The sequence below is a fragment of the Pteronotus mesoamericanus genome, unplaced genomic scaffold, assembly GCF_021234165.1.
Source record: "Pteronotus mesoamericanus isolate MK-2021 breed Mesoamerican mustached bat unplaced genomic scaffold, CSHL_Meso_final scaffold_408, whole genome shotgun sequence".
NCBI classification, from domain to species: domain Eukaryota; kingdom Metazoa; phylum Chordata; class Mammalia; order Chiroptera; family Mormoopidae; genus Pteronotus; species Pteronotus mesoamericanus.
The window spans coordinates 3999588-4014970 of NW_026555315.1; the positions used below are offsets into that span (position 1 = coordinate 3999588).

A 15383-nucleotide genomic window follows, 5' to 3' on the forward strand; every position below is an offset into this window, starting at 1 on the left:
CCCTGGGCGCCATCCAGGCGCGGATCCGGGGCTGGACACCCCCGGGGTGAGGCCGCCTCTGCAGCCTTCTCGGGTTTGGGAGGCACAGACGGGGAATGGACAGCAGGTTTGTGTAAACACTCCTAAGCAGGGACCTCTCAGAACGGGCCTTGCAGCTGCAAATTGGACTTGACAGAGGAGGGAAGTCTGGACTGAGAACCTGGGGGTGGGGCTCATCTCCATAGGAACCAGAAACAGCCCCAGACTTGCCCTGGCTCTGCCTCCGCCTCCTGATGGAGAAGCAAGGAACTCCTGTGACTGAAATACCCACAGCCGAGAGGACGCGCCCTGAAATAGCTCCCTTCCTCATCACCCGCCTCACATGACAGCTGCTGCTCTGCTCTCACCCCTCAGCCGACCAACAGCAGATGAATGGCAAGAAAGTCGAGGGTTACCAAGAGCTTTCTCTCTCTCACTGGCTGGTCTGAAAGATGACCACTGGCTGAGTGGAAAAAAAAAAAATGTGCTGAATTTGTTCCATAGCCCTCAGGCATAAGAAATGTCCATTTTGGTCTTTTTCCTAAATCAGAATTTATTATGACCTGCTCTTTGCCAGGAGGGTAAGCAATTCAACCTCGGGCACCTTTGTTCGGGGCGGGGGCGTCCGTCCCCCTCCGAAGAGCGATAATCTTGGGTTTGCACGGTGCCGGAAGACCAGAGAGCTTCCTCGCGAGATGGAATCTCCTGTCCGCTGGGGCAGCTGCTGAGGTGTCCGTTGTCTAAGCCCGGGTGGTCGTCACTGGCGAGGCTCCTTCCCTGCTGAGCAAGGCTTTGGGACTGCACCCAACTTGTCTTTCTGCTCCAAACCCACCACGGTAGTCGGCTAGGGCTGCCGTAACAAAGCACTACAAACTAGGTGGCCTAAACAACAGATAATTACTGTCTCAGAGTCTGGAGGCCAGAAGTCTGAGAGTCAGGTGTGGGCAAACCTGGGTCTCCCTGAGGCTGGCGGAAGCGTCTGTTCCAGGCTCCCCCAGCTCCTGGTGCTTTGCTGACAATATTTGGCAATCCGGGCTTGTAGATCTCTGCTTTCATCTTTACATGGCGTTCTTCCTGTACATCTCTGGCCAAATTTCCCTTTTTTGTAAAGGGAAATTGGACACCACTCCAATTGGATTAGGGCCCACTCTAATGACCTGAACTTAATTAGGTGTGTAACATTCTGACTTCCAAATAAGGCCGCATTCAGAGGTGCTAGGGCTTAGGGTTTCAACACAAGCCAACCCCTAATACCCACCCTCTACATCCAGTTCCCTGGAGCTGGAGCTGGGACCAAATCGGCCGCAGTTCTCCACAGCCCGCGGCTCCCTGACAGACTCTGCCGACAGGGGGCGCCCGAGGGCTGCACAGCTGGAGGGGAACGCGCCGCCCGCCTCCCGCCGCCGAGCGGCTCCACCGCCGTCGCAGGAAGGCTTCTGCATCCGCGGCCCCAGTTCCTTAGCAGCACCTAAACGCAGTTCGTAGTTTTTTGAAGCCATTGCAGAACCAGCCGCCTGGAGCTCCCTTCAGAGACACCAGCACCAACAGGCATGGTCCCCTACCTCGGAGGTTTGGATTGTTCCTGGGGCTCTTCCTTCAAGCTTCTGTTTCAATAATTCCAACTTTGCCCCTTGGTCCCCCATCCCTAGGGCTGGTGGCTGCTGTGTGCACCTCTAGACACCTTAGAATTTTTTGTTTCACTTTGTCAGTTACCTACCCACCTAATGTTAAAGCGGCATGCGTTGCTTTATACCTCTGTTAATTCGTTATAGTGAATTCTCTCTGTTCAGATAGCTGGGGTAATTTCTGCCTCCTGAACAGACCTTTCACACAGTCTAACACCGCAGTTCCTGGTGTTCAGGCCCCAGTGACAACACTCTGTCTCTTAGGATTGCAAGTGGGGGCGGGGGGGGGGGCGGGGTGCTATCACTGGAGAATCCTCCAAACTTTGCTCCTGGACAGCACCCCTTCCCTCTCTAGGTCCAGCCACTTTGCCCCGCTTCCCGCCCCCACCAGCCTTCTGTTCCTACAGCCGTAGCCACTCGCAATAGGCCTTGCCTCCAAATGAAAGCCTGGGCCTTTGTATCTTCAAAGCATCTGGAAAGTTCTGTGTTCAGCCAGCGCTGAGAACAAACTATTAGAGAAGCCACAGGCCCTCCATGGGGACAAGATGTCTTCCACCCCTCTTGGCGGAGAGGTGGAAAACCGCCTCCAGCTTTTTGCGTCTCCAACCACAGGAGGAGCAAAGATCCTGCCGCGCCCAGGGACTGAGAACAACCTGCGTGGCAGACACACCCTTTAGCACACGGTTTTGGGCTCTGCAAATGTGGGACAACTTCAGCTCCAGGAGCAGGGTGGACACACGTCCCAGGGAGACAGTCTCCCCCTTCCCTTCTCCCCTCCCAGCCCAGCCCCACCCCGTCCTTTGTGCTGGAAGGGGAAGTGGGGCTTTCAAACTGAGGATCGCAAAACCAATTCAGCGAGTAACAATTAGTAATTTTTTAAGTAGCAAAATACAGAATAGAGAACATTAAGAGTACAATACAAAATAAAACTTGTCCCAAAGCTGGTCTGGGGAAAGTTGTTTTTTTTTTTTAAATCTGATGTAATTCAGTCTCCTCTAGGTAAAAAAAACAAAAAGCATTCATGATTAAATGCTTAAGAAGCCCTACCTGGTGTTGCTCAGAGGATTGAGTACCGGCCCTTGAACCAGAGGGTCGCTGGTCTGATTCTAGAGGCAGCCACACATTGATGTTTCTCTCCCTCCCTTCCCCCGTCTCTAAAAATAAATAAGTAAAATCTTAAAAAAAATAAATAAATGATTAAACAATTTTTAGATAAACCTTCATGGCATGAAGAGTTTTTCTGGGAAACTGGGTACCCACCCAACAACCCACCAGCTATGTTCAGTCAGGAGCCCAGTTGCCTCCGGTGGAACAGTGCCTCTCTGAGAGGTTTTTCCTATCAAATGGCCCTTCCAAGGGGAACCGCTGAACTGACCCACCAGGGGCCTTTTCCTTTGCAGGCAAGATTGCGGCAAGACGTTTCCATGAACTCATAACTCATGGCACAACCAGGTGTTCTTCAGCAGCACGCAGTTAGAGTAGGTATGCTTCAGGAGATTGTTTCGGTAAAGCCTCATCAGCCATCAGCAGGTGCAGCCTCTGGGGTTATCACAAGGTGCCTGCCAGCCACCAGAGGGAGGAGGGAAGCCATTTTTGTCCAGTTTGAGTTCTGGAGGATTCTGAGGAGGGTCTCCAGGAAACAAGGATCTGCGGTCCCTCTCTGAGCAGGGCTGAGAGGCAGCCTGGGGATTGACTAGGGATTGGGCGCTGTCACGAGGCAAGGGGTTTAGCGTTGGGGCATCTCACTAATAGTTAGGAGTTGCAAAGCCTCTCTGGGGGTATCTCTGGTAAGAAAACAGCAGTCGCTACGAGAGGGGACCGCCGTCACAACCAAAGACAACAGCCGCCGCATGGACCGCAGGAGAAGAAAGCAGGTGTCCTGCCAGCTTTGCAGCGGGCTTCATCTGCATCTTACCTCCCAGCCTATTGACTGACTGCAGGCTGTTTTCATGTTTTGGTCCAAGCTAATTTTTAAAATAACTTTTATTGATTGATTAACTTGAGAGATTGGTTGTTGTTCCACTTATTTATGCATTCATTGATTCTTGCGTGTGCCCTGACTGGGATCGAACCCACCACCTTGGTGGATTGGGATGACGCTCTAACCAACTGAGCTACCTGGCCAGGGCCTCAGCCTAAGCTGACTTTTACACTTTCAGTCCCAAACAGGTTTTTACTCTTTCAGTTGCACGTATAAATATACATTCATGTATATTGGGTCTTGATAGAAAATGCATTTCTTATGGAAGGTCAAGGTTAGGGGGAAACAAAAAAGGGAAGCCACCGTCTGGTAAACTGCCCCCCAACCTTTTTGATGTCTTGGCACACAAAGAAATGATGATTATTTGTTCAGCACAAATGATATTCGTTCTGCTCACCGGGGCAAATAGATGGAGCTTCTTGGGGGTCAAGAGGGTCCAGGGCCCTCTCACCTTGGACACCACCTGGCTGTCCTGGGGTAAAGAGGAGCGTATATCTCTGGCATGGCCACACCCCTACTTAGCACGCTGCTCGGGATGCCTGGGTCTGGCAAATAGGAGCGATTACAGCTCAACAAAAAGGGATCGTTTGGGGAAACAGACAGAGCCTGTGTGGACTAGAAGGCAGGAGGAGTCTGGGTTCTGAGCCTGCGCCCAGGCGGCGACATTTGCCGCAGACTTGGTTCAGCCATCAACTGCCCTTGAGCCATTCTGCGTGGGTACCGGAAACCACTGGGCCCTTCAACGGCCCGGGAGCGGCCCTAACCATGTGTTTTTCACAAAACTTGCAAAAGTTGGACATTTAGGCGGTAATCAGTTAGGCTTGCTCTCTCTCTCCTGACTTCCTCTTTATCGCATTTCCCTTCCTGTCGGGAGACCTCAGTGTGGCCGCAGCACTGTGTATTCACTATTGTGTGTTTTAGTTTGTGGACCCGGAGGAAGAAGATACCTACTAAAAAGGGCTCCAGGTGGCTAACTGGGGTCAAATTGAAAAACAAACAAAAACCAAAGCCTAGTAGTCATTTCTATACACAAACTGCACTTTAGGAAGGAGCCCGCACTGAACCACCCGCCTGCCTTGTGTTCCTGCCCTCTGAGCCAGCCCTTAAAGCCCGGTCCTGGAATTGTTTTTCTACCAATAGGACTGAGGCTTTCTCCATCCAATTGGAACTGCACAGCTATAGCCACAGCAGAGCAGCTCCATTCTGGCCAATCAGGACAGTGCCTTTTGGACCAATCAAACTCCAAGGATTTGGAGTCCTCATTTGCATGAGATGGACCAATTAGGGAACAGGGACAGGAACTTCGCCTTCCTGAGTCAGGTCCCCTGGCTGGAACTGAAACTCGGAATGTTCATGTGGGAGCAGGCCAGCATGGCCCGGAGCAGACCAACGCGGGGCTGGCTAGCCGAAGAGGAGGCTGACCCCGGGGTCAGCTGTCTTCACCACTGTGCTGAATCACTATGGAGCTGCTTCGCACTGAATCAAGTTTTCTTCTTCACTGCACCCCAACTTGGGGATTCCTGTTGGTGTTGAATTGTTGCCAACAACCAGTGGTTCACAAGTTCTTAAGCAGAGGCTCCAAAACCGTAAAAGCTGCAGGTTCCACAAAATCTGCTTTTACCTCCTCCATCAACCAAGTTCAGCAAAGGGACAGGTGGGACCGGACTGTTGTCTCACCTTCCCTTTCGTGGTCCTTACAGCCGCCATTCTTGCAAACCCATTACTATTTTTCTTTCTTTTGAAATTATTAATATTTAAAATGTGCACAGTAGAGCATTTGAGATCTTGCTCCCCGGCATGTGGTCAATCTGGTTCAAATAAATTCTTTTAAAAATTCAAAAAATGTGCACAATAAACAGTGTAACGAGAGTATACACTGCACACCAAGTCACAGCCAACCCCAATTTCAAGACCCAAGCCTCAGTGGAATAATGTCAAAGTGGATCTTTCCAGAAAGTATAGATCTAGATGCTATGGAGAGGAGAGTGGAGGGAGAAAGGGAGAGAAACATCCATGTGAGAGAGGAACATCCGTGGTTGCCTCCTGCATGTGCCCCACCCCAGGACGGTCCTACAACCTGGGTGTGCGCCCCAATGGGGAATCAAACTGGAGACCCCTCACCTCGCAGGATGACGCCGAACCAGCTGCACCACACTGCCCAGGGCTAGGTCCTGTTTTTTATACACCATTCTGTTTAACAAATGTTAACGATCTTTCCATAGAAATTGACTTCACTGTTTTCAATGGCTGCATAGGTTTCATGTATGAAAATTCCTCTGACCATTTGTGGCAGATTTCATCGTGTCCATTAGGCACCACTTCATTGCACCTGTCCTGCAAGGTCCAACCTGGGTTTGCACAAGACTCACACAAGTTGTGAGTTGTTATCTGTTTCGTAGTCTTTCTACTTTTTGATCGTTCATCTAGGATATACCACTCAAAAGGTTAAGTCTAGTAGGTGGACAGGGAGGTTGGCCACCACGTGTCAGGAAATCAGCGGCTGACCTCAAATCAAGCTCTGAGTTCTAAGATTAATGGTGCTCCAGGACCGCCACGTGGGGAGTGAGATGCTCACATTCCCCCTTAAACATCCCCCTCGGAGGTGGGGAAGTTTACCTAACTACAGACGCCCAGCCAGGGTGGGTCACCCACTGCTGGGTTACAAGCTAAAACGAGTCAGCCCTATTTTGTAAGCTGCCAGCCCGACATTGTGCCTAATTTTGTTGAGTCTTGCTTAAATCTTCCAGCCCGGCCGCCGAGGGACTCACTGGACTACAAAGCCAGAACATTATAGAAGAGCAGCGCCATCTGGGGGCCAGCTGTGGTGGAGGCGGCAGTGAGGCTGGGGCGCAACCGACCTGGCAGTAAACTTGGTGGGGGAACACGGAGTTTCTCACCGGCCACCTGCGAGGGTCTGGATTTGATGTCACAAAGGGGGTGGCAGTTTTTCCTGACTCTTCTCTGCCAGCCAGCCCATCACGGCCTGGAACAGAGATTGGGTCTTGAACGCTTGCAGGGGTGTCCAACCTTTTGGTGTCCCTGCTGCCCTGGAAGAGAAAGGGTTATCTTGGGCCACACATTAAATACATTGTTATACGTAATCATTCACACCCCCTCCCCATAATGCTTTAAGTAGATATATGATTTTGTGTTGGGCTGCATTCACAGCTATCTGGACTGCATGTGGCCCGCGGGTCGCAGGTTGGACACCCCCGATTATGGCTCAGTGACTATCCATGTGTGTGTGTGGGGGATGAAGTCACCTATAATGTTCATTGTATGAGGAGCCCCAGTAAGGTTTTTCTACACACCAGGTTTAGGTTACAGTCCTCATTCTGTCCGTTCAGTGCTTTTGTAATTAATTTCCCCTGCAGTGTGCCGCACTGTTTTTTCCGGTCGCTCTCAGGACCAAGTGGGGAGTGCACACGAGCATCAGTGACGCCAGGTACAGATCGCTGCAGGCCTATGGTCTAGAAGACTACAAGTTCCAGAATGCACCGTGGATTAGCGTACGGAGAGGTTGTGGGAGCATTGCCTTCTGGGAATTGTAGTCTTTAACTTGTTTGTTATGCAGGAAACGGGAGGGAGAGAGAGTAAAACGTTACCACGTGACGCTCGGGATCAGGTGGTGGGGCCAGTCTCCGCTCAAGAGCTGTGATTGGTTGATTCTAATACCAACGACGCCACTAGGGGAGGGCCGCAGAGGAGCGCAAGCGTACTGCGTTACTAGTCTCGGGACCCCTTTCCGAGAGACTATGGCGCTCAACAAGAATCACTCGGAGGGCGGCGGAGTGATCGTCAACAACACCGAGAGGTGAAAACACTGCGGAAGGATCCTGCAGGACCGAAGGGAGGGTGTCAGAAGTGTGGACGTTGGGCGGTGGGCTCTGGGGAATAGATCGGCCAAGAGTGGGAACTGATGAGATGCGGTGGGGCGGGAGCCGGGGGCTGGTGGGGGCGGGGCTGGAGGAAGGTGGGTGGGTCTCGGGGGGAGGGGCCGGGATTCACGGTCAGCTGTGGGATGGGGGAGGGGCGGCTGAGCGGAAAGCAAGTGGGGCCTACGGGTAGTTCTCAGCATTTTCCGGAATCGGTGACTGTAGCGATGGGAATGGCCTTAGACTAAAATAACTGCCATTTATTGAACGTTTACTATGTTACTACCGACATGTTACTACGTCAGGCCTGCCCCTCTTTTACCTTTAATATGTAAATGCTGTGGGTTAGATGCTATTATAATACACATTTTATATGTAGGGAAAGTAATAGAGATGTATTCCAGGAAAGGAATCTTTACTCCAAAATCAGTAGCCTTCCAGTATATTCCAGAACTGCTCAGATGAGAAACAGGCCAGAAGTGAGATTAATTAGATAACATTTGTTAAGCATCTGACACATTTCCTGCCACCGCGTCCATCCTTGTAAAGGTCCGTTTTTGCCTCTTTCTCTTGAATACCTGTTGGCTTGGGTAACTGCCTAAAGCAGAGGTCCCCCAACTTCAAGATTCTTTCTACCACCCCCCTAGTTAACTATGCCTCTTCCAACATCCGGGCCCCTTGGCTGGCTTGCCTCTCCCCTTGTTCCTTGGGCATTGAGAGTCAGTCATTGGACATTGAGGAATGCGAGTCCCCAGCGGAGACTTGGGGGGCTCGGAGCCTTGGGGCCGGCTCAGGCCAGCACGCAGCCCAGGGCCTGTCGCCCAGGGCTTGGTGGGTCAGAGGAGCTCGCCAGGAGTCCCCTGACCTGAGAATGCGGGCTTCCCTCCATCTTACCTGCTCAGAGTTTGCCAGGCCATCCTATTCTTGGTCTCTCTGAGTTGTACTTCTCTTTTCTGATACCAGTCCCCATTCCAGCTACCCCGTCCGGTGAAAAATCAGTTGTGATTTTGGGGAGGAGGAGGAAGACAAATGGCACCACGTGAACTTAGACCAGCTTTGTTATCATCAGAGAAACCTCACATCGCCCCCAGTGTGTGGCCTCTGTGTGCCAGCCAGTCCCTGGCCTGGCAAACACTTTTGGTGCCATTTGGTAACATCTCTTGGGACTGTTTTTCTTACTGTTTCAGTGAGACTTTTCTGGGGCAAGAAGAATCTGTCCCATTGGGCCTCCTCTCTGGCTTAGGGCTTGGTGCTGCTAAAGAACGGTGTGTTGTTTCAGAAGGCGCCTCGGCCTCATTTCTGAGCAAAAAGTATATATGGTAATGGAAGTTTAAATTAGCTTTTAATATCTCATGTGTAAAGTAGTCAGCCTTGCTCTTCAAGTTGTGAACCCCTTTGAGAGTGATGATAGCGGTAGGTTTTCCCAGGAAAATGTCCGTGCAGGGCCATCTCGGCTCCAGGGACGGCCAGCCCTGCAGCCCCCGCTCAGGGAACCCGGCTTTGAAGGCACCCTGAAGTCAGCCCTTTCGTAATGTGTAGTCATGCCTTAGACTGTTTGTCTGTTAGGCTTAAAAAACAAACCAACAGAAACAGAACCTGCATCATAAGGGCTCAGAAGAAAATAGGAGAGGTAACGCAGATGCTCTCACTGGGTTGGAGAGCCCTCGGCTCTGCCGTGCTGGCCACGTGGGTCAAATAAGTGGGGTTTGGGGAAATTCTGTAAAACCCCCACTTTCTCATCTCTCCCATGGCTACAGTAATCGTTTCCTTGCAGCAGTGTTGTAACTGTTAAAGAGACCACATGCCGGGAACCCGCTTACCAGGAGGGGCCAGTCCCTGGGATAACAGGTCAGGGCTGCAGACTGTCTCATCGGGGACTTTCTTATCATTGCAGCATCCTCATGTCCTATGACCATGTGGAACTTACATTCAGTGACATGAGGAATGTTCCAGAGGCCTTCAAAGGGACCAAGAAGGGCACCGTCTACCTTACCCCTTACCGGGTGAGTGGCACAGCAGGAGCGCGGTTTGGGAGGCTCGTGGCTCCTGCAGGCTCATGTGAGCTATAGGTCAGCCTCAGCCGCAGCCTTGTGAGTCCGTGGCCTCTGAACCAGGTGCATGTTAGTTCCTCTCTGGGTCTTTCTCTGCCACATGCTCCTGGGTTCTAGAATCACCAGGCAATTTGCACAGCTGAACTGACCGCTGGGCAGTGAATCCATGCAAGTTCCAGAGCTATAGCTGCAAAATCTCTGTGTATCTGGATGCAGCTGCTGGGATGACCTGGGCCTGGGGGGAGGCTGTTATTATTTTGATTTCTCTACTAGTAGCTGACAAGGCCTCTTGCGCATCCAGAGTGACAAATGTGGTAAACAGGAACATAGCCACAGCCTCCAGACTGGGCAGAGAGCCCGGCAAAACCCTGCAGAGCAAGAAATGCCAGACTGCACAATGGTTCTTGCCTGAGGTTGCCCAGGCAGATGCTGAGAGTCTTCTGGAGAAATGCAAATGGATGTTCTGGGAAGAGGATCTGTAGATACCCAAGAGTTGTACTTAAATGATTGGAAAAGGAACATATTTTCAAATATCAGCCACCAGGATTTAGTGGAGGAGGGCGAGGCTCAAAACCCATTTCTGATGGTTCAGGGGGCATCTCCAGTCACTGAAGTTGCGGGCTCGAAAGAGGAGGTTGTCCGAGCGCGGGATGTGAGGCTCTCGCTGTGTGGGCAGTGAGTCCGGGGGAGGGCTGTGACAGCCCTCCTGTCCCGGGATGTGTCCGGCGCTCACGCCCCCGCCATTCCTCCGCTCTTAGTTCCGCTACGCACTGGCTGGCAGGCTCCCTCGCGAACCCTCCCCGCCCCCACCCCGGCTTTGCAGGCCCTTTCACATCCGCCCCCTTCTTGCCTCTGCTTGATAGAGCAGTCGCCCTCACATGCTGTCTGTGAGTGGCCCGGTTTCCTTGTGAATACACACGCCTGGCCTCCCCGTGTAAGGTCTTTGCTTTGCAGAGCTCTCCCCAGGACTGTCCGGAGCAGAGAGAGCTTTGTGGCTGCTGGACCCTGGCTGGTGCTGCCTGCCCGGCGCAGCCGTGTGCGCCTCTCCCACCGGAAGTGATGGCCCGGGGGCGCGGTTGGCCACTGATGGTGCTCGTTTCTCTCCCTGCAGGTCATCTTTCTGTCCAAGGGGAAGGATGCTATGCAGTCCTTCATGATGCCCTTTTATCTGATGAAGGACTGTGAGATCAAGCAACCTGTGTTTGGCGCAAACTACATCAAGGGAACAGTGAAGGCAGAGGCAGGAGGTGGGTGACGAGGCTTCCAGAGAGGAGCTGCAGGGCAGCTCTGCCTGCCACCTTGGAGGGGCCTGCTGGGTCCCTGGTCATCCTAGCCTGTTTCCCTGGCTCTGAATTAGCGTCCAAAACTGACACCTGGACTGCCGGCTGTCCGGCAGAGGTGGGCTTTGGTTGACAAGAACTGGTAAATGCTGACATTAAGGAAGGCAGCTCACCCCACCTCTGCAGAGAGTGACATCAGCAAAATGACTGCAAATGAAATAAAGCTGCTAGTTGTGCCCTGCAGAGGGTGTTCAGATTTTAGGTGTGGGAAGGAACAGCGTCAAGTTCTTGGAAGGGCCTTTCCCTGGAGCCGGGCGGAGCCAGCTGCCCCTCTGATGCCCACGAGGCCCGGCTTGGCGGCAGGCTCTGCCCCTCACCCCCGCCAGCCCCCGGAGCTCCGCACTGTTGTTGCAGAGCTCGCAGTTCCCCTTTGGCAGAAGCCAGGCTGGAGGGACCGGGGACCCATCCCTAGGCCCCCTCAAGGCGAGAGCTGCTCAGGACTTGAATGTCACTGGCTGCTGACTCCCTGCTCTCGAGAAGCTGCGTCATAGTGGTGGGAGGCCCTGTGCAGATGCACTTACAGTGCTGAGTGGGAGGACAAGCTTGTTCTGATAAGGAAAAGCCCCCGGCTCCACGGCAGGCATGGGCAGGAGGTGGGCAGTCCGCGGCATTGGCATGGAGGCAGACGTCGGATGGGGTGGGGGCGCTACCGAGCCAGCCCCTTCCTCACAGGCCTGCAGGTCATTGGACAGGGACTGGGGAGGGCGAAGAGCCCTCTCTTGAGAGTGATCTGTGCTCCTTTCCTGAGCTATGGCTGTGCTGTTCCTTCTCAGGTGGCTGGGAAGGCTCTGCTTCGTACAAGCTGACCTTCGCGGCAGGGGGCGCCATCGAGTTTGGACAGCGGATGCTACAGGTGGCGTCTCAAGGTATCGAGGCTCTAAAACTTCGGGGCTAAGGCGATAGTGTGTGGGTTTTTTGTTCATTTGAGTTTGTTTCCTTTTTGTTTTGTTTTTAAGCACTCAGGAGATTAGTCCCTGGGCCCTGGGCTGACCAGGGCTGGGAGCTGGGAAGGAAGCCTGGGATTAGCATCATTCTGTCCTGTACCTGACAGGCTGGGTCCAGGCAGGGGACATTTTGACGAAGCTGTCTGGACTCAAGGACATTTTACTATGGCCTCATAAGAACAGGATTCCCGACGATGAAGCTCCCTGTAGACAGCCAGCTTGCATCTCCAGGAGATGTGTACAGCAGGCCCCTCCCCTCGGCCCGCCTCGCCCACCCAGCCCTGTTCCTCCTTCAGCTGAGCCATCCCTCCACCCATCCTTGGCCTCCCCAGCTCTAAGCTCTCTCCCCATCCGGACCCCTCGTCTCATACAGACCAAGGCCAACTCAAGTACGGGTGGGGGACAGGATGGAGTGGGATAAGGCTTGTCTGCTGTGTACACCCTGGGGCCCTGCAGGTCCCCTCGCAGGGGCAGGGCCGCCCCTTCCCCAGCCCGAGGCCTGAGATGCTCACTTCTCTCTCCCCTGTACTTGTAGCCTCCCGAGGCGAAGCCCCCACTGGAGCCTATGGGTACTCCTACCTGCCCAGCGGGGCCTATGTCTTTCCCCCGCCAGTCGCCAATGGAATGTACCCCTGCCCTCCTGGCTACCCTTACCCACCGCCCCCACCTGGTGAGTGTGTCCTTTGCTGCCCACCCCTCACCCCACCCACCAACCAGCCCCACCCAGGCCAGGGCGGTGTAGAGGGGAGACTTGTTCTGTGACCTGCCTCAGGACTGACAGAGAAGCTGGAGAGGCTGGGCTGCTCACTGGGCCCCTGTCCCTCTCTTGCCGAGCAGAGTTCTACCCGGGACCTCCCATGATGGACGGGGCCATGGGATATGTGCATCCCCCACCACCGCCCTACCCTGGGCCCATGGAGCCGCCGGTCAGTGCGCCTGATGTCCCCGCCACTCCTGCAGGTGAGGCCCCGCGCTTCCAGCCGTCCTGGGAGCCAGCCCTCTCCCCATGGCTGCACGGAGGGTCTCGGGGGATGGCCAGAGGCTGGCTGGGAGCTCCCCGTGGCGAATGCCCCCTGGCCTAGGGACTGGCCCGAGGGGCTGGCAGGGTGCAAGGCCAGGGCGAAGAGCCGAGGTTCCAGCGTGCTGCCCTTAGCCGCCCTTGTGCCCTGGCCCCAGGAAGTGCCCCTCTGTGCCTCGGCCTTCTCAGCTACCAGCAGGCAGCAACAGCGCCCCTGGCGTGGCTGTGGTGAGCACTAGAGATGACTGGAGAGGACAGGGGAGCCTGTGGTGCTGAGGAGATGATAATGCTGTTTTATCGAGAGAACTAGGTCCTAGCACCGGCTGCCCTGGGCGGTGGCGGGCTGGGTTGCTGGGCCAAGAGCAGCCCCAGGGCGGCTGGAAGAGGAGGGGAGGCTTAGCCCCGGTGTGTCTGCTTTTGCAGCCGAAGCCAAGGCCGCAGAAGCAGCTGCCAGCGCCTATTACGACCCGGGCAACCCACACAACGTCTACATGCCCATGGTGAGCGGGGACACAAACAGGACTTGAGCAGGGTGGCCACAGTTGGTTGGGGTTTGTTTATTTACTAACTTTCAAAAGATTATGTTTATTTTTTAGAGAGGGGACGGAAGGGAGGGAAACATCCATGTGTGGTTGCCTCTCGAGCACCCCCTACTGGGGACCTGGCCTGTAACCCAGGCCTGACCCCTGACTGGGAACCGAATCCGTGACCCTTTGGTTCTCAGGCCAGTGCTCCGTCCACTGAGCCATACCAGCGAGGGCAAGATTTAGGGACTGGGGAGACCTTTACTCCTTTTGAACCTTCTAATGTGAGCTTTCTTCTCTTCCTTCTGTAGAACCAGCCTCCACCACCTCCCTACTACCCCCCGGAAGATAAGAAGACCCAGTAGACCCCTCGCCCCTGCCTCCTGCCTCCCATTGCTCGTCCCTTCCCCTCGCCTCGGGGCCACATCTGGGGAGGGGGTGAATGAAGGGAGGGACGTGCTTTCTCTCCAGGTCTGATTATAAAACACTCAACAGGAACCGGCGTTGACAGAAGGGAGGGGCCCCTGGACTGGAGCTGCGCCTCCAGCTGCCCACACTAGCGCAGAGCCCAGGCGTGCTCTGCACTCCTCCCTCTCAGCCTCTCCGGGGCTCTCCTCGGGAGCGCAGGGTGTCCCCCATGTTCCTGTCTTGTTCCAGAAGCTTCTACCCACTGAGGGACTCTCTGGCCACCTCCTCTGCCGCAGTCCAGCGCTCTCGTTCATCCTCACTTTATCCTCAGCCTCTGGTCCTCCCGAGGGCCTGTCAGCCCAGCTCACACTCCTGCACCCCAGTCCGGGCCCAGCCGTGGGGCCACCTTCTGCCCAATTAGCCTACATTCCACGCCTCGCCAGCCCCCCGCCCCTGTCACACCTGCCTTCCCTGCCCTGTCCCTGGTCATTCTGTGGCCTCCACTGTGTGACTTTGGGAGCTTTAACGGGAGCCTCCAAGGGGGTGGGTAGCGTCAGGGCTAGGCCCTCTGCTCCCCTGCTGGTGTTTGTAGAATTCGTTTCCCTCTGCCTTCTCTCTCTCCCATCTGGAAGGGGCTCCTGGAGCCGGAGAGTGCACATCTGTCCCAGCATGCCACGGGGAGGCTGAGGACCGGCCAGGGGGCGTGCTGCCCACACCTCCCGGCAGCCCCTGTGCCCTCCCCTCTGAGCTTCACGCCTGGGTGGCGCCATGCCCCTGGGTGCACCCCGATGTGCTCTCATTCACTCCTGGACTTGGCGTGAACTGAGGAGATGGTTATTTAAAGAGGCTTCCCTATTTATTTGACCAAAAAAATCCAGTTAATATATTGATGTAAAATAAACCCTGTTTGCACCTTGATTTGTTTGCTGAAAATGTGAAGTAGTAAAAATGAAGTAACTGGACCGTGTCTGGCTCTGTGTGGGACCCCGGTGCGCCCCGGGGAGGAAGCTGTCCGGCTGCGGAGGCCGCGGGAGGCCCGGGGAGACTGCTCCCTGGGCTGCGTGTGAGAGTCCCTTGTTCTCGTGGCCCATTTGGCCCTGGGAAGCTAAGGCCTCTCAAGTCTCCATTCCCTGGCTGTTGCTCAGCAACTGAGCCCACCCACTGGGTCCCCTATGGGCCTGGCACAGCCCCGAACCGCCCTGAGTGGGAGGCCACGGAGGCAGGGCCAGGTTCACCCGTGGCGTCCTGTGCCTTTGGCTGCCATGCTCCTGGAAGGGCGGCCCTGGGCCCCACGTGGCCGGGAGGAACGTGTCCGGGCTGAGAGGGCCAGGCCAGCTCTGCAGGACTCCCTCTCCTGCTGCCCTCCTTGTGCGCCTGGCTGCTCAGGTCGGGGGAGGTTGCAAAGAGCCAAAGTCCGCACCCAGGCCTGTCCATCCCCCCTCCCCACCTCCACCCCCCCCCCGGGCCTGGAGGAAGGCCCTGGGCTCCGGTCTCTGAGCTCAGAGAAAGCCAAGCACCAAGGTGTCTACTTTCCTCTCTCCTGAGCCAAGGTGCCCTGCCAGACTCTCCCTCCTGGCCAGCTCCTCTCAGGAGCTCCAG

At 54.9% G+C, this 15383-nt stretch overlaps 1 protein-coding gene across 2 annotated transcripts; it reads left to right on the forward strand.

Annotated features, from left to right (window-relative positions):
* Positions 1–7305: 7305 nt before the first annotated feature.
* Positions 7306–14740, forward strand: WBP2 (WW domain binding protein 2). 2 transcript variants are annotated; one of them, XM_054593036.1, is made up of 8 exons: positions 7306–7438; positions 9394–9502; positions 10662–10797; positions 11664–11756; positions 12370–12504; positions 12672–12794; positions 13276–13352; positions 13688–14740. In XM_054593036.1, the coding sequence occupies exons 1-8, from the start codon at positions 7380–7382 to the stop codon at positions 13739–13741; spliced, it is 786 nt and encodes a 261-aa protein (XP_054449011.1). In that variant the 5' UTR covers positions 7306–7379; the 3' UTR covers positions 13742–14740. The 2 variants fall into 2 exon arrangements, with proteins under 2 accessions (XP_054449011.1, XP_054449012.1); XM_054593037.1 differs by lacking the exon at positions 12370–12504.
* The last annotated feature ends 643 nt before the right edge of the window (positions 14741–15383 follow it).

What these genes read in the sequence shown, in the direction of transcription:
- WBP2 (XM_054593036.1), top strand. Translation starts at nt 7,380, where the DNA reads ATGGCGCTCAACAAGAATCACTCGGAGGGCGGCGGAGTGATCGTCAAC. An exon ending in GCTACAGGTGGCGTCTCAAG is followed by an intron (nt 11,757 to 12,369) that starts GTATCGAGGCTC and finishes CTGTACTTGTAG; the next exon opens with CCTCCCGAGGCGAAGCCCCC. An exon ending in TGTCCCCGCCACTCCTGCAG is followed by an intron (nt 12,795 to 13,275) that starts GTGAGGCCCCGC and finishes CTGCTTTTGCAG; the next exon opens with CCGAAGCCAAGGCCGCAGAA.